The following is a 26,864-nucleotide window of genomic DNA, read 5'->3' as shown; positions in this document are numbered from 1 at the left end:
ATGAAAGATCTCCATGGACTAGGAAGGAGTGAGGAGCTGAATAGATGGAAGTTTTTATAGTTCAAATTGGTTCTCTCTTTTCTCTGAGAGAGGAATGTGTCAATAGCAGCAACAGAGCCTCATGCTTTTGAAATTTGGCAGTATGACTTAGTTTCATTGGTGCCAGCCCAAAACTCTTTCAGCACCAGAGTTAGACGTGCCAGTGGTTTGCCATCATTGATTTTGAGTGTTTCTGTTTTGTCAGTCATATGCAGTTGGGTAAATGGGTCCCAGTGCAAAGCAGCAGCAGAGATATCTGTTGCTGACACTGCTTGAATATCTCTTTGTCTCCACAAAATACTGTTTTAATTTCTCTTAGCCTCATGCCATAGGAATTCTATGCATAGTGATTGATCAGTGCAAGCTTATGTGAGTGTTTCGGAGTAATTTTGAAAGAGCTGTTGTAACTCTGGAGTGACAGATTGTGTAGCATTGTGGTAACATGGAGGGACCAACAGGAAAAAAAATCCCAAACAATAAAAAGCCTCATTTCTCACTCTTATGAAAGCAAATATATGGTGAATTCCTTTCTTGAAGGCTGCTTAGTTTGGGATGCTAAAATATGTGCTTTAAATCCTCTTCCACACATGAACATCATTAGGAACTAGAATTATGCCTCAGAGCGTTGTTTTTTATCATCACTGATGGTATTCTAAAAATAGTTGACCACAATTTGTCAATATGAAGTGTTCAACAAAGTTCCCTCTGTGGATGGAAGCCTTTTTTGCCTTACTTCTCCTGCTCTGTGTGTAAGCAAACACAGTTTGGTACATGGCCAAGCAGACCTAAAGTGAAAATTCAGATCAGGAAAAAAGAGATGAGTTATCATTTTATCTGTCTGTCTATCTATCTATAAAAATAATTTACTCATAAAATCTCTTAATTCTGATGTCTGAAATGTGTGAGCTTCTTTCACTCATTGCCCAATATTTGCTAAGTGACAAGTGAACAACTTACTTAAAGTAAGCGTCTGAATTATTTGAGCTCTTTTGTGGCTGGATACAGAAGTATCTCGTGACTTATTGCTTTTTCTTGTATACTTCAGAGTCAGGTTTCCAGTCTATATGTTAGTGCGAATCTGTTTAAAATTCAGTTTCTAGTAATATAGAAAGCTCCCTTGGTTGGTTCATGTCAGTAATTTTAGAAAGTGTTTGGACTTCCTTCTAGCTGTCTTTTGAATACTTAATAAAAGGAGGCTGATCTGTGTGTCCTTTCCTCATTGTTCATGTATGTTTCTTTGTGTATTGGGTGTAAAGATGGAAAGAATCTTCCCCCCCCCTTTATGGTTCAGATATGGCTGACAGGTGAAAGTTTCAAAGGCTTTGTTGTTGGTTGTCATCCTAAACATAATTATGGTTAATAGGCTGTAGGAATTTAGCCAGAGACTTTGAAAATATATTTTAACATTTCACTGAAGTGTCAGATTTTCTAGGGTTTTCTAATGTATTTTGGTAGGAAAAGTCTGAAGAAGAGCTTTTATTAATTGAATCAAAAATTTTAGAACAGCAGCTTGTAGGAATTGGGTCCCATCTGAAAGCACCTTGCCTGATGAAAGGGAGCAAGTCATAGTTGCAGGATGCTTTCCCTCCCTGTAGGGACTTCTGTAAGATCAGGTGACACTGCAACAACTTTTGGCTTTTAAAGCCTCATCTAAACTTAATGCAGATCCAAACACTGCTGGTCTAGATACTGCCTCAAATGCATAAATATGCTTATTTTGTGGTAAAGTCATTCACTGTTGTAGAAATTATTGCCTTTTTCCATGTTTAATTTTATGGCTTTTTTAAATTTACTGTGGCAAACAGGAAACAAAAATAAAGCCACTGTCGTATTGGTAAGGTTTCAATGTGAAAGTGTGCTTCCTAAATGCTCTGTGGTCTGCTTTTGAAAACGAGAAGCCTTCTCTTTGTTTACAGGCTGCCAGTGCTTTGTGCTTAGTCAGTGGATTCTAGGCTGGATTATGAATCTTTAATATTAATTTCCATGCTCAATCCTGAAGCCAGTTAAGCTTTCATACCTTTGATCTCTGCCTCCTAATTTTCCCAGAAGTCAGGGGTAAAAAGGTCATGGAAATCAGGGTTTTCTTTCTTTGCTGCTTCTGGTGACTGGGCTTCCTGTTTTCCCATTGGGCCAGATGTGTTAATGTATTTTGTTTTTCATTTTGTTCATTACTGAACAGTGGTGACTGTGGGGTGATTACACCTTTGAACTCTGCAGGTTAACTTTGAATGTGCCTCACTAACATGGAAGCAGAGCAAAATCCCTTCACTGAGGTGGGGAAGTTTGATGTTGCATGAACTGAAAAAAAAAAACCCTAAGTTGAACAGGCAGACTCATTTTTCCTTCATGATTTCTAGCACTCCTGTTTCAGCTGTCTGCCTCATGGTGAATTTCAGTTTTCAGCTCAGTGTTTAATAATGCAACATGGCTCATTTGAGCAGACATATACATTTGCCCTAAAAGTGATATGATAAATCGATGTGTCAGAATTTAAAGCACCACTGGAAATTTTTCAACTACAAATGCATGTGTCTGAGCATTTGACGCAGTTCAGAGATGTTTTATATGAGTATGGATGGATATGCTTGAAAGGACAGGTGTGGTTTTGAGGACACATGGATATTGTGTCAGAGTTTTAAAATGATGCTGCTAATCCCCTATACTATAGAAAAGTAAAGAAAATGGTAAGAAAAGCAGCTTTTCATGAAATATATGACAAATTAAGTGCTGTAACAAACATTTCCATGTACCTGCATGCTGCTTTGTAGTCTGAAGCACTGAACAAGAGAACGAGTCTAAGGTACATTGAAGATTGTTAGCTACATGTGATCTCTTGTGGTAGCTTCACCAGCCATTGTGCATAAGGAGAGGCATGGTGTTAGGGCTGACACTGGGAGAACAGGCTTTGCAATAGAGCACTTCCTCAATCCTCCATTGTTTTTTACACCTGTTATTTAATGCAGCAAATGTATCCCAAGCTTAAAAGGCAGTATTGAAATGCAGATGTACGAAGCGCAGGCACAGAACTAAAGGAATGAGGACAGGAGCGTGAGACCAGGCAGGTCGAAGTCAAGTATGTTTTCATGTACAGGAAGAGCTCTCTGCAACTTGTCTGCATGTACTCTGTGCCTGTATCAGGCTGTTTAATTTTTTAGCCATTCAGGTAATTGAATATTTTTTGCTTCAGTCTTTGCACGAAGGAGCAACTACAAAGAATCAGAGACCTGACTTTCTGTGAGTAGAGAGAGCGTATTTCTGCATGTTTGTCATTTCAATAAGCATTACAGTTCTTTAGTTCCCTTGTAAAATTAAAAAAAAAAAAAAAAAAGATAAGAATCGTGTGCAGAAAGATGTTTCCAGGTTTCTAAGTAAGCCGTAACCAGGAAGCCAAGAGGTGAGACAGCAGATTTTGGAGGTTTGGCAGGTTGTATTTTAATTACAGTACTTGTCAGTCTTCAGGGGCTTGTACAAGGGCTGTTAAGAAAAAAACCCTACAAAACAAAACCCACTTGAGTCTTATTTATTTTTTAAATATAAATCTCAAATTAGTCTTTTCTAGCAGAGCTAGAGTTGTAGTCTGAGTACCAAAAAGCTAGAATGTTCTTTGGGGTATTTTTCTCTCACTCAGGTGCTGAACTATTAAAATAATAAAATAACTGTGGCTAGATCTTGTTTGATTTGTATCTCTTTTATGTTTTGTCCTTTTTTTCCCAAAAGTTTTCCAGTGCTAAATTTCTCTGAAACATTTAAGTAACGCATAGTGTGTTTCCTTCTTAAATACCCTGTACCCAAAGCCTCTTTGTGATTCCTGTACATCTACACTTTTGGAAATGGGATGTTGGCTCCTACATTAGGAGGTGCTTCCAGATTTTTCTTTCTAATTCCTTGGCATTTTCTAGATTCTGACTTCAATACCATACAGCACAGGACAGGCAAAATAAAACATTTATTAATGGTTTCAAATGTATTTTGTTTTTAGACACAGTTTAGCAATCTGAGTCTTCCTTTAACAAAGTTTCTGAGGACTTCTGGAAATCAGGCCTCTTCCTAGAGGGGCTATAGTGGAATCTCATTATAAAATTATAATTTCAGCTGAACTTCAGATAATTTTTGGAAGTCTGCTCTGTAATTCTCATGGAAGACCTAAGTCTTCTATGACTTTGATTTTTTCAGTTGTTTTTCTGTTGGTGTCTGTGTGTCAGACTTGTATAATTCTGGAATTGGGCAGTTACCTTAGAGACTCACTTTTCTGTACCACTGGTGGACAATTTTCAAGGTGAAAGATGGTATCCCTTTTCTTATTGTCTTCCAGCTGTGGTAATCCTTCACTAACTTGTCTAATGTCTCTCTCCAGCCCTTCACCATAAACATTCTTCTACCCCATGAAAAGGATTGAAAGAGACAAGAATAACTGATTGGAATTTTCTCTCCAAATGTGCTCATGGTTCCCACCTTCAGGGCAGAGCTCTGTTGACTGTTTTATTTAGGCTGCATCTTCTTGCATTTAACTTTTGCTGGCTATAACCTCTGATGAGCTAATTTTGGTTGGGGTTTTCAAAGGAAACCCAAAGGTTTGATGCCCTGTGCCAGATGGTAGCCAACATGTTACAATTTTTGGAAAACCCTAGCTTTAAACCTAGAGGAGAATGACTGGGCAGGGAGAGTTTACATGGTCCAGAGGCTTCTGAAGAGGCATTCTGAGAACTGCTAGAGGATGAAATGCAGGAAGAGCAATTGTCTTGACACTTTTCTCTGCCCATGTGATATATGTATCTGTCTGTGTATCTGTCTGTCTATCTATCTATCTATCTGCCTGTGTAACGTAGAAGCAAGATGGTTACCAGGGGCAGTAATACTGGTGCAGAGCACATCTGTGTATATCCAGATCTGTTTTCAGATAGCTTCTACACTGTGCCTTTGCCTGCTCTAGGGAAGACCAGCTTTATTACAAGCAGCTGGTATTGACTGGTGAATAACTCACCAGAAAAGCTTTATTTTGGAAGAAAGCCCTTTAGAGGAGTAATTTTTATTACTGAGATTTTTAATTCTTTGTCAGCGTATAGGGCAAAAGTGATTTACATACATGAGTATGTAAATATATATTTACATGTATTTACATACATTAGTATGTAAAAGTGATTTACGCATGTGAGTATGTAAATACTGATCCTTACTTTCCATGACTTGCCATATTTCCCAGCTAAAATTTGCCACTTACTTGCAGTATTTTTAGTGCTGAGTTTCAGCCCTGTACCTTTTCAGCGTACTTATGGAAGTACTGAAGATACAGATTAGAGATACATGAAGCAGTATTATTTCATGTTTGGATTGTAAACTTCTTTGTGGACACTAAGCCTAGCAAAACTTACTCGAGGTTTGTATATTCAATGAACCTCAGTAGCCAGACTGAATTACATTGTGACCAACATATTCGAATGCTTGTGTTTCCCAGGATTGCCAAGGTGGGTGTGAAAATACAGCCCATCTGTATTTTCTTTATCTGCTTTTGTTTCACAATCTCTTGTATATTAAAACCCCAAAACTTTCTTAGTCATCATGACTGCTGATAAGAGGCAGAAGCGTGGGATCTAATCAGAAAGTGAATTTAAAGAATGCACAAATTTATATGAAATAAAAAATGTAGAATTTTTAACCTAGGCTTATTGCTTTAGGTAGCTCTAGTGAATGGATTTTGCATGTCCGTGATTGCATTACTCTTACAGGAACAAGGATTTAGCAGGATTTAACACAGAACCATAGTATTTTTGCAAAAGTAATTTAATTTTCCAAATAATAAATTGGAGGAAAGCATTACTGCCAACTTTAAACAGTCAAGGCTGTTTTTCCTGTAACTGTTTGGAAATTGTTATCTTTGGCACCTGGAAAACTTAACTCAGTTCCTTTTCTTTTTAAAGGTTCTTTACGTTCCTTCCTATTTTGCAGGTGATTGTTTTTTATAGTTACAGTAATCAGCATATGGGGACTAATATATATGTTGTTGAATGGTTATCAGGCCCACTTGACCAAAATTTTAATTCCAGACTTCCATATTTTGCAGTAGTTTAAGATAAAATGCCTTATCTTATGGCAGGGATCTAGCTGGTGGGTCTGTTTAACTCCTGTTAGTAGGAGCATTCACTCTTTTCCCTTTTGAAGCTATTCTTTCTGGGACCCCACTCATGTCCATTCAGGCTAGAGGTCATGGTGGGAGCATGGGACTGTTGTCATCTATTGGCAGGTCTACTGCTCCTGTAAAAGAGATAAGACCTAGAGACATAGATACTAGTAAATGTTATTATTGTAGAGCTGCTAGTTGCTACTTGCTTTAGGATTGGTGCAGTCTAGAGACATTTTAATGAGGAAAAATAGAGGGCGTTAAAATTGCAATGCCTCAAGACCCAAATTAAAAACAGTAGCGCAAAAGCATCTCTTTGTATTATTTCTCTGTAGCTTGGAAATACAATAATATGGTTAGTCTGGCTCTGTTTTATATTCCTGATTACTGCTTTGAATGGAAGGAACACATTTCAATGACTTTTAGACATCTGCCTCCTCTTTCTGTATTTTCAGGTTCTAATTGACTGGATTAATGATGTGCTGGTGGAGGAGAGAATCATTGTCAAACAGCTTGAAGAGGACCTTTATGATGGACAGGTGCTGCAAAAGCTGCTAGGTGAGTTCACACAAGAGAAGGCAGCCTCAAAGACTGGAAGGGGCCCAAAGTTTATCTCTTTCAAAGCTGAAGACAGCAGCAGGTCTGTGCAGTAACTTGCCATCTTACCAAGTATAGTTTGTGTCACTGATAGCTACACTGTCAGCTTCTCCATCTGTTCTTCTCAGGCTGTCTGCTGAAAGGGAAGGAAATCCAGATGATTCCTAGGTATTTTTTTTCATGGACTGAATATAGTCCAGACAGCTGAAAAAAGATGAAGCGATGGCAGAACAAAGGTGAAGAGATTTGTGTTTACAGTGGGGAACCAAGAAGAAGCCATGTGGTCCAAAATTTTGTCTGCATAATTTGCTTCTGAAAGCTCTTGGGCTGAGCGCTTTTTTGAGGTCCTGAGAGAATTACTTTTAAGGGAAAAAACACGGAAAAGAAAATGCATGGCAGCAGGCGCTTATGTACAAATAATTCATGAAAGGATATACTCAGTTAAACAATTGTGATTTTGTAACCCCCTTACATCTTTGCAATGTGTGTGTTCATGCAAGAAACACAATAGAGAAGACCTTATGATGATGCAGTGATTTATGGGGGTGCTTTTAGTAAACAGAGAGACTTGAAGCTTCAAGTGCCATTGTAATTCCACACTGTTTCTTGGAGACAGTCAGACTGCTCTCAGTTTACTTACGACATGATTTCAAGAGTGGGCTGGAATGTGGGATGTTTGTGTCAGAGTGGGGCAGGAGGACCTAGTGGTGCTAATTCCACTAGTGCTAACAGATGCTGCTTACTGAATTTTCTGCATATGTACCTTAAAAAAAGGTTTGCAGTGTTTTGGTGAACACTCACAAACTTTTAAAATTGGTTAACACCATTTAACTTTGTGCACAATTGAAACTCCTCAAATATAACTCAAGAAATAAAACAAGAGTGCTTTTAACACTCTGTGGTCAGACTGCAGCTGGGGCCCTCCAGACATGGTGGGGAGCAGGGGTGTAGAGTTAATTTTAGCTGAGCAGTATTTGTATGAATACAGGTGTACTTCTTAACACATAGACACTGCTGTTTCAGCATCAGCAGTGCATTTCACTGTAGCCATTTGTCTCAGCTTTCACTGCTTTCTTACGCTGCCTGTGAAGGAGTTGTACATACATACATCTGTGGCTCAGTTGGACTTGAGCTGTCTTACAGGTGGAAAGATGGGCATGAATATTTTGCAGCCTGAGACTCCAGCTGGAATGGCTTTTCCTCATTTTCTTCCTATTGAGCCTCTGGAGGGCAAATGGTTCTCTCCTGACCTGAAACTATCGCAACTAGGCCCCATTCTTGTGTTGTTCTTCAGTAGCGTCTTTGTTTCTTCAGCAAGACTTAAATAACTGAATCTATCATCATTCTGTTGTCTCACTGTTGGAGAAGGCAAAGCACTTCATGCTTGTGGTGGTGCTGCTGATGCTTGAGGCCTTAGAGTTAAGTCAGCCCTCTGTTGTGAAAGTCTTCTGTTGCCTGTGGGAAAGGCAAATGAAGTAGGGTTGTTAAAACTTCAAGTAGTAGTTAGCATTCCTTGTGTGTTTCAAGAAGATCTGTCTTGATCAGCTTGTCAGTGGGATTATTTTGAAGCAATTTGGAGTAAGAGATTAGGAAATGGCTGTCTGACTGATTGAGGTAGAGCTTCTTGTTTAGTTCATTTTATTGAGGTGCAAGTAGTGCCGCTCAGAGAGGCTGGAGTGGCTTGATACACATGATGGTAGGGTGAAAGGAAAATTTCTGCTTGCTGACTGGCAGCTAACCTGGGCTCAGAATAGCCATAACACGTGACCAGAAAATTAATCTTGACCAATTATTTTAAAACGTCTGAAATAATTTACAATAATAGTTGCATGATTTGGTAGTCAGTTTAAGAAAGACCTGGAGACATCTTGGCTAATGAAAGTTTTTCCCATTAATACTATTCAGACACTGATAAAAACTTCCTACTGTAGATCGACAGAAACAGTCAAAATGTTCAAAGTATTTGTGAGTTGATAACTCGCAAATCTTTTCTGTTTGAATTATTAAAGTACTTCAGTATTTGTAATTTTTTAAAAATGGATATATGTGTCTTCTTCAGCTAGGTAAAAGGTCCAGAAGAAACATATTCTTGAATTTAGGAGCAGAAATAGTTCCATTATTGGAATAATGGATTTTGACAAGTCTGAAATGTTTTTGGAAGAATCTTTAGAGTTGATGCCCATCCCATTTTGTGAAAACAGTTTTGTTGTAGTCTGAGGGGGTATTTTGTTCCAAAGTCTGGATTAGTATTATATAATTGGAGTGAGTTCAGCCAGTCCTGACCTCTTACTCCCAGCAACAGAGTGAGTTTGGCTTTTTTTTTTTCTCCAGGGCAGAGGGAGAAAAGAGATCAGCTGTTCCCATTGCTCTGGTGGCTGGAGGCCTCTACCCCACCTACCTCAGCTCTCTTTCTTCCTTTTTTTTTTTTTTTTTTCTTCTTTTTTGGTGAAATTTAGTTCTTGTGTCTTTGGCTAAGGCCACAGTGCAGAGGAAGAGAAGAATGACTTTGGCCAAAAAAATTATATTACAGAAACAGAATTCAGATTTTAGAAATGGCATTTTACAAAATTTCCTGCATTAGTTCATTTTTGGAAATAATCAACCCTGATGTGACAATGTTATAACAACATGACAAGATTGTACCAACATACTTCTTTCTTTAAATTAGTTCCACTAAGCCAGTACAAATCTGTGGGTCATGTGAGTCTATGACTCTTGATGGTTTGAGGAGGCAAAGTTTGCTTTAGCTTAAATTCATACCTTCAGCCAACCTGAAATAAATGTTACAAGGCTGAAGTACATGTTCACACAATATTTCCTCCTTTTTGTCCTAAATTAGCTTTTCTTTTTTTTTATTTTTTTAGAAAAGTCCATTAAACCTGTGCAGATTCCTTGTGTAGAGAAGGCTGTGTTGTGCCAAATGCTTTTCAGCAGTCAAAGAAAATGGGTGGTACAATAAATACTGACTTGGTGCCTGTCTGAAAATTGTTATATATTTTGACACCTGATGGATGAGCATGTTCTGCCAGACCTTATTAGTTTTCTGTCACAGGTTTTATTGGAATTGACACACTTTGATGAAAGGCTTGCTTTCAGCTATTCTACTTTCTGAGGAAAATCATTCCCTTGGAAAACTTATAGCAGAGCCCAGCTCTGCCCAGTGCTCTGTGCGTGTTATTCCCACCCAGGCCTTTGTTTAATCAGATTTTGCATGTTCTTCTTGTTGTGCTTTTTTATGAATACAGAAAAATTAGCTGACCGTAAACTCAATGTGGCAGAAGTGACGCAATCTGAAATTGGTCAGAAACAGAAGTTGCAGACGGTCCTGGAAGCTGTCCATGATTTACTCCGACCCCATGGCTGGACAATCAAGTGGAATGTTGACTGTAAGGACTCTTGTTATGCTTTCTGTCTCAGCTTCACAGGCAAGGAGGGTATGATAATCAGTAGGTTGATCATATTCTCTGTGATGCAGTGTGTTCTTTAAAATAGTTTATTTGCATAGAGGCTGTTACCACACCCATGTATGGATTGTAACTGGTACTTTCTTCTATAGTCTTTGTTTAAGGACAAATGTATGTGGCTATAATGGTGGAAGTAATTTGTTTCTTTAAGGATATGCTTTCGTTCGAAAGTTTTTTGTTTGCTCCCTGAGTTTGAATCCCTACATATATGAGAAATATGTTAGCCATTCGAGTACTAGAGGGTGGTCTAATCCTTCAGGCCACCACAGTGTGAATAAAAGGATCCTGCATGCTGCTGAAGGATGCAGCTTCTGACAGCCCAAGCAGAAGGTGCCCTCTGTTCAAGTATGTTACAGTCCAAAAGTGAGAATGGAATTTGAGAAGTGCCTTTACCTAGATAGTGGGTGGGGTTCATCTCTTACAACCAGGAAAGCTTGTCTTAACACTTTGAAAGTCTGCTAAAAGCAGTATACTCCAGTATTCTCCAGTGCAATGGAAAGCAAGTGGTTGGGTCTGTCCATCTTCATTTACTCAAGAGGGAGCTGAAGCGTTTGGACTCTTTAAGTTAGGCATATTACTTAAAGGGAGGGTTGAATCTAAGCTTTGCTACCTGTAGAATTGTATTGTAGGCTTTGTTAATTTATGAGAAAGAGGAAGAAGGATAAAAAGAAAAAAACGACGTTGTTCACCAAAGGCATTTTTCACTGCCTTTCCTGCCTTTTTCCAGAGCTGTTTAAAATAAGGCCTCAGTATTCTTTTATTTGCTTTGTTTATCTTGTTCCCTGCAGCAATCCATGGCAAGAATCTGATTTCCATTCTTCACCTTCTGGTAGCTTTGGCAATGCATTTCCGGGCTCCCATTCGACTGCCTGAACATGTGTCTGTACAAGTGGTTGTTGTGCGGGTGAGTATGAATTCAGAAGAAAAATTGATCAGAACAGTCATTGTTTCTCACTGATTTTGCGGTACTGGGCTGCTCTCATCCATTCCCCACATCTCTTGTAATTTAGAAAATTCTTGTCCCAGTTATTCTGTGAGTCGCAGTCCTGGGAATGCATTTTTGGTGTGCTTAAATGTCCCCAGAACACCGTATCTTGAATATGTTTGGGACCACCATTTGCTACTGCAATGTCAAGCTAAAAATATGTGATGGGATTTTGTTGAAGAGAGAGGTGTGTCTGCAATTTCTGGCACTTAAATGATTTTTACCATGCATTTTTAATAGAGAAGCCATTGAAACACAAACAGCACAGAAAGGAGTTTCAGCACGTAGAATCTCCCTAGTCTGGGAAGCCTTTTACTGATGTTTTACCCCAGTGACTTATCATGCAGACTTTGACATATTGTTTTCCTTGGCATGCTAATAGACTTTCATCATTTCTTTCACAGCCTTGTGTTTTTGTTAGCTTTCCTTAGATATGGAGAAGAGATCTGACCCAAGGCACCCTGAGTTCTTGCCTCCTGCCTTAGATATTGCTCTGGTTATTCCTTTCTCTGCTTGTTGTTGACCATTTCCTTTCACTCTACAAAGACTGTACTTTTGGAGCATGTGTACTCTTGCTTTTTATGTTGCCTTTTATTCCAGCTGAAGCTCCTGTGCAGTATGGTCTGTAGCATGTGAACCCAGCTTCTCTCAACAGCTGTTGAAACACCAGGCAGAGCTGTTCCAGCTGGCACTCTGATCATGCCATGACTGTTTGCTGTGATGCTCAGGGCTGCTGTTGCAAGGCAGGCTCAGCTGGCAGCAGGCTGTGGAAGTGCTTTCTGTACATGCCATTTACTGTTAGAGCTGTCAGGCTGCAGTAGGTTTCCTTTCAAGAACAGGAAAGAGAAGTGATCTTGGACTCCATTTTGCAAATGTGGATCCCCTTCCAAGATGCGGTTGCGCGGTGGTTGATTAGGCAAGCCTCATTTGCTTTACATTTGAATGTGTTTTCCAGGCTGCCTGCCTGAATGCTCTAGAGGTACAGAGTGTGATGTAAATGTGTAATTGATGAATAGTCCCTGGCTCACAGTGAATGTATGTACTATCTTTAAGAGGTGATTTTGAACCTTTTTCAGGTTGCTGTAATTTTTCATGTTAAGAACAGTGAGTTAGGTATAAAGTAACATGAATGTAAACAGGAGACTAATTTATTTTTATATTTCTTTTGACTGTCTTGGAAAAGTAAGGAAGAAAATGCAAATATAAGGTGGTCAACAGTCCTCTGACACCCTGGTGCTAGAAATCTCCTTCTGCCCAGTAGTGACATGTCCTCTGTAACTGATAAGTCAGAAAAAAAACCTTAGGTAAAGAGGTAGAGCTTCCCTTTCCTTGTCCTTAGTTGAAGCTCTATGACCCTCCACCTCCGTAGCAAAGGTAAGGCTGTGGAGAAGGCGTTTTAACATCTTTTTGTGTTGGAGGCATATAGAGAAGACACCTACTGAGAGCATCTGGTTCACCAGAGTCACTGCATCTTGGAACTAGACAAGGCTGAGGTGAAGACAGGATGAAGTAAAAGCTGATGGAAACTAGGGAAAGAAAGAGAAAAAGGGCAACACCTGTGTCCCCAAGGGAGTGCCTGAAGGTGTCAGAGCAGTGGTACAGTGGGAGTTATTTTAAGCTCATGGGCCTGTAAGCTCTTGCTCTTGGACCTCAAGGCTGGAGTCCTGGAGATGGTTTGGCAGCTGCTGGCTGTGAGCCTACCTCAGCTGGCTGCATGCCAGAGGAGGCTTGTTTCAGTCCCCCTATCCCACTGTTAGGAAAAGCTTGCAACTCTTCAGCTTTGCTTATTTAAATGGAAACCAAGCACAGTATAAACTTGAAACATGTTTCTTCTGGAACAATAACTTGGCCTTATAGTTTGGTAAATTCAGTTTTTGTAGTTCAGCATTCATTGTCTAGTCTAAAATTACATGCTGGTTCAGTAAGAGATCTCTTTAAATGGATTTTATTTAGCCTTTGTTATACTAATGACAAACAGAAGAATGGTAATAAGGTTAAAATTGTTCCTTATCCAAGTAAAAAAACTATTAAGAAGATTATTATTATTATCAATTCCTTGTTAAATGATCTCTTATTACAGATCCCAATAATGATTAGGGTTCTGTCAGACTGCATCAAATTAACATAAAGTGTCTGTTCTGAGAGATTTTAGTTTAAATGCCTCTTCTTGCTTCAGTATGTGTTTAAGGGGATTAATCAACAGTTTGTTAAGTGACTTCTTTGTAAGCTTTGCAGAAGTATCAAGAAAACCTTGCAAGATGTTGTGGGAGTATTGTGAAAAGCATACCCACACTGAAATTTTCTAAACTAGTTAAATCTCACTTTCATGGATGACTTTGGCACTTCTGATTATCATCATCAACTTTGTTGAGCTGTCCTCAGGCTGTGCAGATCACAAGGTGCTTCTTGCCCAGAAAGGCTGTGCTTCCACTATGAAAATAAGAGGGTCATACTGGTTGAGCATGTTACTGCTTAGCCAAGTTGTGTGCGTTTCCATAGCCCAAGCAGAATACCTTATTAGCTTGGGTAAGTGTTGTATGCTTTTCCTTCTCTAATTTTTAGTGTTCTGCTCCACAAAGCCAGGTAATACAAATGTTAATATATTCATATATATATGAATATTATGACAGCACTATGTTACATGGAAAATATTTATGTAGATCTCTGTGAAATGATGGTTATTCTGCCCTTCCCCTAAATTCTTCCTTTCCTTTAGCATCTTGACAGACCAAGACTTTCCTAAGGTGCCGTATTTTAATTAAAAACAGTTATTTGGAGAGGACATTCTGCTTTATCTTCCTTGCCAGGAAGAACCTTTACCTATCTATCTGTCTGCCAGTATTACCCAGAACAACTGCAAGACTAACTCCCACTTTTGTTTATATTATTTTATAATCTACACCATGAGATAGCCCCTTGCAAATGTAGAGCTCCTGAAACCTAGTTACTTTTTGAAATCCATGTCCAGAATCGGTTTTCTTGTTGGTTTTTGTGTGAAATAGAAAATTTTGTAACCCAGAAGAGCCCAAGAGTCCATGAAGTCCAAGTTACACATGAAGTATTCTGGCAGAGTTAGATGTATCTTCTAATTAAGAAATTGTTAATAGCTACCCCAAGTGCTGAGTTAAGAGTCTAAGATGATATGTGGTTCAATATTGGTGTCACTCATGTGCCTGTTGTTCCAGTCCTCCTTACTGAGGGGGGGGAGGAGAGGAACTCTGTGGTTTCAGTGTGTGCTTCCAGTGAGAACTGAAAATCCTGAGATTTTTCTTCCAACTCACTACTACCTGATATTTGAAACATAAACTTGCATGGTGAACAAATACCCTAATTCAGGAAAACAAAAGCATTCTCAGGAGTAAGTGTAAAAATTGTTCTTAGGGCTCACTACTGGTTATTTTTACAGGGCTCAGGAATTGCTATCTTTTGCACTTAGCTTTCCTCCTCATCATTATTTAAATGGCAGCATGTCCCACCTTGGTGCTGCTAGGAGATGTGAGGTATTATGACAGTAATTCCCTTTTAGTCTGGTGTTGCAGACTGAAAGGTCAGAGGCAAGGCAAGATGAAGCATAAATGTGTCTGGTAGCAGTGGTGTAAGGAATCAAAGTTTTATCAAAGAATGACATTTGCTTTTGGATTGCAAGGCCAAGGGACCTAGGCTTGCTGTGTGAGCAGCCTGCTCAGCTGCCTCAGAGGAGGCTACACAGAAATGCTGCCATTTGCACCTACTGGGGAGTCAGTGTTGGCATGGAGGGTTTTGGAGGCATTATTCACTAGTCACCACTTACTGAGTTTTTGTTCACAATTTATAGCATCTTCTCCCTGGGGTACATGGTGCCTGGAAGGTCCAGAAACCTGTATTAATAAAGCAGAGATGTGGTGGGATGGAATAAACCAACGTTGTTTTGTATGCAAGAAAACATTGCCCTGTCAGATGCTTCCTCATTTTAACATCCATGCTGTCATCCTGGCTTGTCTTACCAAACTTTCTGGCGCTGTTCCCGTGGCTCCCTCAGGGCAGCAGGATGAGATGTATGCATGATAGGGAAGTGAGGGGCTGTGAAGACGTGACCAGCTGACAGTATCCAGCACAAGTCCCAGCTCAGGCACAGGGCTGTAAACAGCACAGGGATGGGAGACAACAGCTCCCACAGTGCTTTCAGCCAGGCTCCCTGGGAGGTGGCTTGAGAAAGCAACTCTGTCTTCATTTGTTCAGTAGGGGATGGAAGAGCAGGAGTTCTTCTTGCGGGTTTTTAGATTTCAAGTTTTATTTCTTAGATGGCTTCTGGGGAAGGATATATTTCTGTTCAAAGCTGTTCTCCCTAGTAAGTTCTTGTTTGGGGTTCAGATGGTGAAAGCGATTGAGATGGCGTTTGTGCAGGGAGCTTGTGCCTGAGGGGCGTGGTTTCCCTGCGTACCTGAGCTAACAGCTTTATTAACCCTGCTGTAAGTCATTCTGACAGACCTGGTTCCTAGATGGCTGCTGAGATATGAGCTCTTAGTGTCAGCATTTTAAATGCAGAGAAGGGAGGGAAGAAATTCCTTCATTCAGGCATAAAGCTGTATCCCATAGTTTTGGAAGGTAGTAGTATAAAAGGGACCCATAGAGATGTTAAGAGAGTTTTTGACTTTGGTAAAAGCAGTTCCATCCTCCAAGAGGCACGTGCCACATCTCCAAAACTGTGGAGAAGCTCGGAAACATTTGACCCCATCTCAGGGGGCTGTGTCTTAACAGAGCTGCAGAAGCTGCTTTAAAGCTGTTTTGAAACTCAGTCTCACTGCATGCTAACTTTATATTGGCTAGGAGTTTCCTTATTCATTCAGAAATTATCCCAAGGAGAGAAACCCCAGTAACAGGGAAATACTGTCCATTGTGAAATCACCAGTTTGGATTGTTATGCTCCCTACCTTTTCTTAGTGGATGTGTTCCTGACAGGCATGTGGCTGATGGCCTCAGTAACATGCTTGTTTTAGGAGACCTGCCCTCATGCCTGGAGAGCTCTGCCAGCACACCAGAGCCCTGGCATGGAGGCAACCGTGGGTGTTACTTCAGCTCCAGGCCTCTCTGGAGAGCCAGGCTGCCAATTGTGTCAGACTGTAAGTTGACACCATCACAGTAATGAATCCCCTTGGGGAATTTAAGACAGGGTTGACAAACTCTTTAATTTGTGTTCCAGGCACGATGTTGACTCCTGTCTCAGGAGGAGAATTGTTAGCGAGTTTGTTGACTGCAAATATATATATGTGCACACATTTCCCAAACATCCATTTGGCTGTCAGCCTGATAAATGCCACTGTTCTGGGAGTGAGCCCTCCTATGTCAGCTGTTTCACCTCTACCTCTACAAAACTTAGCTAGCACGCTTTATCCAGTTTTCCCTCTGGGATTCTGAAAGATGCTGAATGATGCAGAGCCCCTAATGAGCTTTTCCGTTACTAATGCCGTCTCAGTTTCTAACTCCATCTTCCTTTCCAGAAACGCGAAGGCCTCCTTCAGACCACTCACGTTACAGAGGAGCTGACGACTACGACAGAGTAAGCACAAAACACATTAGCTTTGGAGTGTGTCTGTGGTGCATGATGTGGGACCATTTATGAAGACATAAGAGACACTTAATCTTCCCCAGCCCTTGCTAAATTAACAAATTCCCTTAATGTGGTGCTTTTTTAACTGTATAGAAATAACTTGGTCTCTGGAAATATATTACAGAAGAAAAAAGTGTCTTCTTGTCGTTCTTTTGTTACAGAAACTTTTAACTGAATAATTCACTGGAAGCGGCCTTTCTGGGCCTTTTTCCCCCTCCCCACCTTGTGGAGGTAGCCATATATAGAATCACAGAATTACAGAATTACGTGGGTTGGAAAGGACCTTAAGATCATCTAGTTCCAACCCCCCTGCCATGGGTAGGGATACTTCACCAATTTCTGTCTAGTGTTGTTGCCTCGCTGAAGTCTTAATATAGATATTTTGTCTTAATGGTCTTAATGTAGATATTTTGGGGAAGAATTAATTGACAAAAGACAATTCTTTGAAATGCCTTTCAAAACTGAAGTGATACCCTGCTAAAATTGTAAGGAGAGATGGTCTCTGCTTTCTGTAGTACCTCAGAACTAAAGATCAGCAAAAATAAATACATAAACCTCTTACCTCTCCAGTTTTTGAAACAGATTACTTTGCTTCATGTTTTTACAATCTGTTTTATGAGGAGAAGGCTAGACATGCACTTTGGCTGGAAATAAAAGCTGAGATTTTCCTTCGCCTGAAGGCAACTCTTCTAAGAGGAAAGCTTACATGCTCTCTCCTTCACTTTATCAGTGTATTGCCTCCCTGTAGAGTTGGCTCAGCTTTCCATGACTTTGAAGATAAATGAAGTACCATGTGGCTAACTCAGTAGGGAAGATCATTCAGATGGAAACACTCAGAAATGAGATCATAACATCTCTGTGTGGACATTAAAGATCTCATAGTGTTTTTTTTGTAGGATCAGAGCTCTGCCTCAGGTCTGTGGGCCAAAATTCCTCCACTTACTCCTGTGCTCTTGAACAGTGTAGTTAGCTTGTCCTCTCCCTAAGATGTGGTTTGTAAGGCCTAATCTGCGGAGTGGGGCTTAGACATTTTTTAGCAAGAAAGATGTTTGCAGATTTGCATGTGTTCTTGTACACGTATTTTATGAAGTTATTTAATATTACACAATATGAAAGGTTTACTGTTTAATGTGTTGCATACCCAGATAAAGTATAGCTATGGAAAATGCAAGGATCAGCAGAATCCAACATTTGTTGAATACTTTCAGATTCCTCTGTGCAAATCAGGGCCTGATTCCCAGCTGATAAACATCTGATATGTCTGGTGATGTCATTGGCTGTGTATATAATTCATATGTACCAGTTTTATTTACATAATACCCAGGTGTGATGTATGTTTTCTTTCTTCAGAGAAAACAGATTAAAGTGAGATAGATAGCATTGTTCCTTCTAAGCTGTGTGGTGTAGCATGTGATGGCTGTATTTTTGGAAGCTACGCTGAAGTACATTTGTTCATTCACTCTTCATCAAAAAACTAGTTATGTATAAGAAATCACACTTATATGTAAAACATAATTACCCATTTCCATTAGTTTCAAATGTATCTCCCTGACATCACTGGTGGTCTGCTGGGGACATTCTGGCAGCATGTTGGGTCTGGTCTGCGACGTGCTCAGTCTCCTGACTTGGTAGGAGTGGTTAGCCCTCGGCATCCTTCAGGAAAAAGCACATTAAGTCCACAATCTTGTCTTTTCAAAGTGATTATTCATGAACTAACACAATATTTTTGAATGCTCTGACTTGCAGGATGATGATGGGAAGATTTGGTAAGTAACAATTGACTGAACTTTTTTTTATTCATGTCAGGCACAGAAATCTTGTCTGTTTTCCATCAGCAGATCAAGACAATGGATTGAGCAATTCCATGGGGCTGGAATGTATTGCGGGGGCACAGGTTTCGTTATCCACACAGATCTGGAGTGTAATGGGTAGAACTAGATCATCCAGTATAGAACCTGTGCTCTTGAGACTGGTCTCTGTTGATTTGCTTTAATTCGTAAGTAAGTGATAGAGAAAGTGCTACATTTGGAATTATTTGCTAGTACTGTTGTTAGTGGATTTCAGGTAAAAATCTTTACAACACCCAGGAATTAGAGTACACCTTCTCCATAACGACATTGTTTAATTTATATATGGAATCATAGAATAGTCTTAACATCCTTTCCAACCCTCCTGCCATGGGCAGGCACACCTCACACTAAACCATGTCACCCAGGGCTCTGTCCAGCCTGGACTTGAACACCACCAGGGATGTGAATGCATGAAAATTACTGAAACAAAGGTGTATGGTACGAGGTCTAAGTGCTGTTTATCTGTCCACTTTCAGTGACCAGTCAGCCCTCTCTAATTCCTTTGCATGGAGTATCATATCTCCACCGTGATCACTAGATTTTAGAGTTTAGACCTTACCATCAGTAGATCTCATCTTCTAAACAAAAACCATGGGTTTTTTTTGGTATTGCTGCCAAGAGGCTTCTCTTTTTGCGTTTAGTTTTGTTAGCGGCATTAAGAGATGTGGGCTCCGTTAAAAGACCATGTGTGATGAAGAACAAGTCACTTAGTTACGCTATTACCCAGTTATAATATATGACCCATTTCCCCTCTTGCAGAGTATCTACATTAATAAATAATAACGTACTTAGAAAATAAGTAATGTCATGGGTCTACAAGGGCTAAATAACATATCTTCAGATACCAGAGGAATCTGGATAATAAATATGCTTGTTTATTTAACAATAGAAAACTATCCAAATCTGTTCTATAAATTAAAAGAATTAAAATGTGGAAAAATTGTTATAAACTATGTTGAAAATTTTAACATCTTAAAGCCCACACACTTTTCCAGCATTTTTTATGTAGGGTTTTGTTTGGTTTGTTTTGTTTTTTTTTTTAATGCAACTGCAGATGGTTGATTTCTAATTTTTTATTGTTTTATTGGATAAAAAAGGAAAATTTCAGTCAGCCTAAAGCTGCCACAATGTGAAATGCTGCACTAATATAGTCAATTTAATAGATTTTAGATTGGGTTAGATACTGTTATATAAAGCCTTGAAGGTCCAAATTTAATTTAATCTTTGCATAAGCTCTGCTCTTCACACACTGCTGAATTGGATGTCACTTGTGTTTAGTGTTAAGCTTTACTAAAGTCGTGGGTATTACCAGTAATTTGAAATTAACCAAATTAATACCTGATTTTGATGCAGAGTAGTGGATGCAACCATAGCTATCACTGTAGCTGTAGTGCACCAAACCCAAGTGATGTTTCAGTGGCTGCATTGTTTAAGTTAGGATTTGGACATAGTCAAAAATTGTGTTTCATTTTAATTTTTCTTCCACCTGCCTATTTTGTGTACCAATTTTGAATGGCAGAAAAGGGAGGTCAGTTAATAATATGTTTATTTCCAGTTACCTCTAATCCCCAGGAGAGTTTGCTCTGGCTAGGCACCAATATAGGGTGATAACTTTTAGCTTGAGTCTCTGTTACATGGCTTTCTGAGAAAGACCTTTAAGCTTGGAACACATAACCTGCTTTCTGTACTTGGCTGTCAGAGGTGCATTGATTTATTTATTTTTCTCCCTAAACCCAGAGCGTGATGCCTTTGACACACTTTTTGATCATGCACCAGACAAACTCAGCGTAGTCAAAAAGGTAAAAAAACCCACAACACTTTTATTTTCTGTACTGCTTTTTTGTTTATGCTTTTGGAAAGATAACCATAAAGATCTGGAAAAGAGGAGAAGAGGACTCTGAAATAGTGAAAAGGCTGTTTATTCCCCAGAGATCGCTTTTTCAAAGCCAGCTGATACTTGGATGCATTGGCTTCGCTCAGGCTTGTCTCATTACTCTGGTTTATTGGCCAAAGCTTTTCTAAGTAGTGCTGCTCGATTCGATCAAAATTATGCAGGTTAGAAAAGACTACTGTGCAAAGTATTCACAGTGGTACAGATCATTCTGACTGGATAGACACATTTATATCCCAAGCACTGTCCTCCAGCTAGGAAGGGCTGAGCTGTACGCTAGTGAGCAGCAGGCAGTGGTGACCAGGCTCAACAGTAGTCAGTCATGCATGCATCTTCAGCCTCAGTCTCACCAAGAAGCACTTGCTGTTTGTGTTTCAGCTCATTCTTGTACTAAAGATGATCTTCCACAACTGGAAGATATTTTCCACAGTACCCTGAAATGTGATTCACCCATAAATAAGTTTGATAAATACAAAGCTTTTACAGAAGAAGTGATTTTGTCCCAGGGTTTTTCACCTAACACTAATTCATATGGTTCTCTGGCCTCTTGTCCATCATTGCAAAGCACATCTATTCAGACATATTCTTGACATTGCTCTTCGTGCTAGGCAGAGTGGAGAGGTAAAGTAGCTGTTGACCTCTGCCAGCTTGTGCTAATTTTAGAGAACACATAATGGGGAGACTCCACTTTGTTCCATCAGCTAGTTCCAACCTGGCTGTTGCGCTGTTAGAACGATAGTATACAAAGATTAGTCCTGTAATTTGTCCCTTCGCTTTGCTGTGAAACAGAGGATGTAAGCATTTAAAATAATGTTTTGAAGTGTCTGGAAGATTTTTATCTTTCCAATCTGAAACATCTTCTAGGATAATGTTTTTAGAGTTGATAGAGAATGAAGTTAGCTCTGTACATGCAATAAAGTTTTGACATCCAACTTTGTGTCCCTTTTGAAAGTGTTGTAAGCAGGCTGGCAGATTGCTGTGCTTCGTGAAGTACATCTGCATGTATCTGGCTCATAGTTCCAGGATCTTGCAGGTCTGCTTTCTGTGGGAATAGAAATGCCAGACTTGGGTTACATTCTGACTGTAATTCACTAATTGATATGCACACATCACTCCAGGAGTAGAGGTCTATGCAGAACAGTGTACTCCTGGCATCTTCTCTTGGGAACCTTAGCTTAGTGCTGCTGATGCCTTGCTCTCTGGCAGTGGGTCTTCTCCAATAACCTGAAGAGATTAGTTTGGAAAGTAAATGCACCTACTGCTTGCTTCATCTTCACAAACAGCCTATAGGAGAGCTGATGTCTCACAGCTTTTTCCTGTGTGACTTGATTGACTGATTGATGGCTTGGCTTCTCTAGCAAAGATTTGGAAAGGGCTTTACCCACGCTTACTACAAGCACAATGACCAAGGGCATGTGGGATATGCAAATCTGATTGGAAAAAAGGGTGTTTAGGCAATCAGGAAGTGTCCAACCAGGACTGTCATATCCTGAGCAATCTCGAGCTACCCATGCGCTGGTCCGCCTGCATACAAGGTTGGATCTGCAGCTACCCATGCACCTTGTCACCTACTGTTTTGACCCTCGCCTGTTCATACAGACAAGTGAGAGTAAGCCCTTCCAGCTGCCCAGTGGATTTTTTAGGTGAGGTGCAGTTTGCGCAGAACTGGCCCCACCCTTTACACCTGAGGTTTGACTGCCACGGCCTAGCTAGCTAGGACGGTGACAGCAAAGTCCACAGGTCGTAGGTTTTGTAAGAGCGTTCTCTTAGATGGAAGACCTTGCAAGGCTAGACAAGCTCCATCTACCCGGGTTGGAAGATAGTTTTCCTTCTGAACGCCTCTAAGTCAGAATCCCACCTAGACGCTTGATGTTGTGCTGTTGCGTCATCGGTCGCTCGAGACTGACCCAGGAGATGATAGTCCTGTTCAGAATGTGTGGGTTAAAGCCCTTCCTTAATCTTCGTTAGTGATGACAGGCCCATGTGACTAAAGTGTGCTTTATTTGCTAGGAAAAATAACTAGTAAGCTGTATGTAATAGCACCATCTGGTGACTATTGGTGTATGGTGCAACAAAAAAGACTTTATGAATGGGTTGTTTTCAATTTTATGTATTTATTTGTGCAAAAGCAAATACCACACATGCATATTTATTAAGCTAAAAAAAATGTCTTGGAAGATTATGTTAACTCTTTCACATAGGCATTGACTGTTGTGTCTAACATCACTGGTTCTGGTGTTTTCTTTTATAGTCTCTGATCACCTTTGTGAACAAACACTTGAATAAACTGAATCTGGAAGTAACAGAGTTAGAAACTCAGGTAGGACACTTTGGGTTTTTGTATGTAATCTAGCTGTGTAAATTGCAATGATAGGCACTCTCTCCATAAAGCCTTGTTATGGAACTGTTAATCTTTGGGCATGTTAATTTATGGATCAAGGGTCTGTCTTTTAAGTAGAAATGACATTCACTGGTGCTTGCCTCCTTTCCCCTTGTTTACACATACTTCAAATTGTTACTGATTTGTATTACAAGGTGAAATTCTTGATTATTTAATAGGGTCATATTAATGACTGTAGAATATGGCTGGATTTTAGGGCGGCTTATCTCTTGGATCAAAGTGGAGTGCTGCAAAGCAGTTGCTATAGTTGTGAGTTGATAGTGGATTTTGCCTTTACTAGTGGTGAGGATTCAGGATGAACTGGTATAAGCTCTTAACAGCTGGTTGCCTGGGACTCTCAGGAAGAGTGTGGACTGCACTGTGCAGTTCATAGAGATATCAGGGCTACATTTGATCACATTAAAGTGGGACTAGAAACAATTTTGCTGTTGCATCAAAGGCCTTCGTATCCACCTCTTTACCCTGCTATTTTGTGAGCACATGCACTGTGTTTGCTGCTCAGCAGTGTAGATTAATTACCCAAGCTCCTGTACTACAGTGGTTTGACTGCCAGTGGTATCCAGGTTGGTTTGTTTAAAGCTAGTGGAGGTGACTGTCAACCACCTCTGTCTGCTCTGAGGAGTTCTCTGCCTGTAGCACAGAAATGGGTACGGAATGTGTTTGGAAGCCTTAAGTAAGTGTCAGTGGGGTAGTTCTCACTTTACAGATAACATAAAGCGATTTTCAGGGTTGGGCTTGGCTAAGCAGAAGCAGATACTCTTCCCAGAGTTCACTGAACTGTGGAGGGATGGTTATCTTACTGTCCCAACAAGAAAATAAGCACGGCATCTAGGGAATTATACCAGGAGTATGGGGAATTGGTTTGATCCCGGCTTAGTTTAATGCCAGTCATTCACTGCTGTTTTATAGCTTTGCTGAAATAAATGGTGACTGGATCTGATATGTCACAAGAAATTGTTGTTTAATGCCTTAGAATTATCCAACAGTTTGTTTTTTTTAAAGGTTAGAGAGTGTCACATACACTGTATCAGCATCACAAGTGAGAAGTCTGTTAGGAATACATAACATTAGCCAGTAAGTAGTGCTGCTATCTAGTAGGAATACTGAACAGTATTGTTGAAAGTATTTAGTATATTATTTAGTATTTACTGAAACTGTAAAAATCTATTTTGACTTGGGAAAAAAAATACTTTGTGAAGTTAAACTTCCTACCTGTGACAGAGGAGATTTAATTTCAAGCTCTGATTAGGGGCAGAGATTTGAATGCCCAGTACACATGGTTTAAGAGGCATTGTGCTTAAAGTGACCAGGTACTGTAGTAGTAGGACTGGGAGTATATAATGTGCAAACATGTTTCGCAGGACTCTTTTTGGTTGTTTTTTTTTTTTTTTTTTTTTTGGGGGGGGGGGGATATTTGGTTTTGTTTTAGTTGAAAAAAGCTAAGTTAAATACTGTAGTAAAGTTGGCAAGATTCTTCAAGCAAATCAAATTAATGTGAGGAAAAGCAAGGACATACATACTCTAACCTTACCCTAAAGTATTCAGTAGCTTACCAAATAGGTAACTGGCTGGAGATGAAGATCTTGTTCTGAGTCCCTGCCTGTTAAGACCAAATACTCTGAACAACTGAGGAGTAGAAATGATAGATATCTCTCAGGTGAATTGCTTTTAATTTCTGCTTAGAGCTATTTAGTGTATACAAGTAATTTAAATAGTCTTTGGCACATGATCTTGCTTGGGTTAATGCTATAGCCATAGCTGATGGGCTTCCTTGTTTTGCTCAGGAAATTAGAGCAGGGAAATAATGCTACCAGATGTAGGGAGAAAGCCTTGTATCCTGTGTTTTTCCTTTTCTTTAGACAACTGTTAAGAAAGCAGCTATATTAACAGGCTTTTTAGAAAAGACTGATTTAGCTTGCTTAGCTGCACTGGTGATTACAAGGGTATAGGTGAATTCAGGGAGCAGATGAAACAAGGCCCTAATTGCTTGTCACATCTGCTGCCAATTCCTTGCTGTGACTCCTGAACCACCTTATACTTCTGTGCTAGCAAACAACAGTGGTAGAAATCAAAGTACATAATTTGGGCCAAGCATTCTTTGTTCTGCTTGTTTATGAATGTTTATTTGAAAACATGCTTTCACCTAAGAATATCATCAGTATTTCCTTTTAGTTTGCAGATGGTGTTTACTTGGTTTTGCTCATGGGTCTCCTTGAAGACTATTTTGTTCCACTTCACAACTTCTACTTAACACCTGAAAGTTTTGATCAAAAGGTGGGTAGAAACTTCAGGTTATATTCCTTTTGCTTTGTTACCAGATGACGTTTTCCAATCATTGTTCCCTTTCTCTTTGTGCCCAGCAAATCAGAACGTGGTATATTCTTCTCTTCAGGAGCTGTAGGAAAGATGCATTGGCTGTGACACTTGATAGTTAATACCACTCAAAGTTGCTTGTGAAATGAATGCGTAAATTCCCTACAGTTAAGGAAGAAGAGTATTCTGTTACTAGCATTAAACGACACACAAAGTTCATGAATATCCAGAATTAATAAATCAGTAATAAGTGCTTTGTACTGTAAAGTACTTTGCATAATCAAAGTGATTTATTAAATTGTAGTACTGCCTGAAGTGTTTTTATGTTCAGGGATGTGTTATTGTCCTAGACAGCAGAGCTGAGGTTGGCTTTGCTTAGTATAAGCATATAAATAGGCAAGAAAGGCAGAAGGTGAGGAAGCTCTGCATTAGCTGCATCCTATTCACTGGGATTGACAGGAAGACAGAGCTTCTTCCCAAGGTCATAGAATCATAGAATAGATAGGGTTGGAAAGGACCTTAAGATCATCTAGTTCCAAACCCCCTGCCATGGGCAGGGACACCTCACACTAAACCATCTCACCCAAGGCTTTGTCCAGCCTGGTCTTGAACACTGCCAGGGATGGAGCATTCACAATCTCCCTGGGCAACCTATTCCAGTGCCTCACCACCCTAACGGGAAAAAAATTCCTCCTTATATACAATCTAAACTTCCCCTGTTTAAATTTGAACCTGTTACCCCTTGTCCTCTCGCTACAGTCCCTAATGAAGAGTCCCTCCCCAGCATCCCTGTAGGCCCCCTTCAGATACTGGAAGGCTGCTATGAGGTCTCCACGTAGCCTTCTCTTCTCCAGGCTGAACAGCCCCAACTTTCTCAGCCTATATTCATATGGGAGGTGCTCCAGCCCCCTGATCATTCTCGTGGCCCTCCTCTGGACTTGTTCCAACAGTTCCATGTCCTTTTATGTTGAGGACACCAGAACTGCACACAATACTCCAAGTGAGGTCTTACAAGAGCAGTGTAGAGGGGCAGGGTCACCTCCTATGACCTGCTGGTCACACTCCTCTTGATGCAGCCCAGGATACAGTTGGCTTTCTGGGCTGTAAGCGCACGCTGCCGGCTCATGTTCATTTTCTCGTCGACCAGCACCCCCAAGTCCTTCTCCACAGGGCTGCTCTGAATCTCTTCTCTGCCCAACCTGTAGCTGTGCCTGGGATTGCTCCGACCCAGGTGTAGGACTTTGCACTTGGCATGGTTAAACTTCATGAGGTTGGCATCAGCCCACCTCACAAGTGTGTCAAGGTCCCCAGATGGCATTCCTTCCCTCCAGGGTATCAACCGAACCACACAGCTTGGTGTTATCGGCAAACTTGCTGAGGGCGCACTCAATCCCACTGTCCATGTCAGCGATGAAGATGTTAAACAAGACCGGTCCCAGCACCGATCCCTGAGGGACACCACTCGTTACTGGTCTCCAGCTGGACATTGAGCCATTGACCAAAACTCTTTGTGTGCGGCCATCCAGCCAGTTCTTTATCCACCCAGTGGTCCATCCATCAAATTGATGTCTCTCCAATTTAGAGACAAGGATGTCATGTGGGACAGTGTTGAATGCTTTGCA

The 26,864-nt window shown here is 40.2% G+C and overlaps 1 protein-coding gene across 3 annotated transcripts in view; it reads left to right on the top strand.

The window, feature by feature from the left end:
* The window catches only part of PARVB (parvin beta), a 70,273-nt gene that overhangs the window by 31,613 nt on the left and 11,796 nt on the right, over window positions 1-26,864 (top strand). For all 3 annotated transcript variants that reach the window (XM_057427157.1, XM_057427175.1, XM_057427167.1), the window contains exons 4-11: window positions 6,610-6,712; window positions 9,997-10,137; window positions 11,004-11,119; window positions 16,678-16,736; window positions 18,534-18,553; window positions 20,375-20,436; window positions 22,780-22,848; window positions 25,102-25,203. In XM_057427157.1, the coding sequence (XP_057283140.1) occupies window positions 6,610-6,712; window positions 9,997-10,137; window positions 11,004-11,119; window positions 16,678-16,736; window positions 18,534-18,553; window positions 20,375-20,436; window positions 22,780-22,848; window positions 25,102-25,203 (672 nt within the window). The remainder of the gene's footprint in view (window positions 1-6,609; window positions 6,713-9,996; window positions 10,138-11,003; window positions 11,120-16,677; window positions 16,737-18,533; window positions 18,554-20,374; window positions 20,437-22,779; window positions 22,849-25,101; window positions 25,204-26,864) is intronic.

The sequence above is a fragment of the Pezoporus wallicus genome, unplaced genomic scaffold (assembly GCF_028554395.1).
Source record: "Pezoporus wallicus isolate ANWC-B61680 ecotype Strahan unplaced genomic scaffold, APGP_CSIRO_Pwel_v1 scaffold_3294, whole genome shotgun sequence".
NCBI lineage: Eukaryota > Metazoa > Chordata > Aves > Psittaciformes > Psittacidae > Pezoporus > Pezoporus wallicus.
The sequence above is the reverse complement of the archived record's forward strand: the minus strand, read 5'-3'. Positions and strand labels throughout refer to the sequence as shown.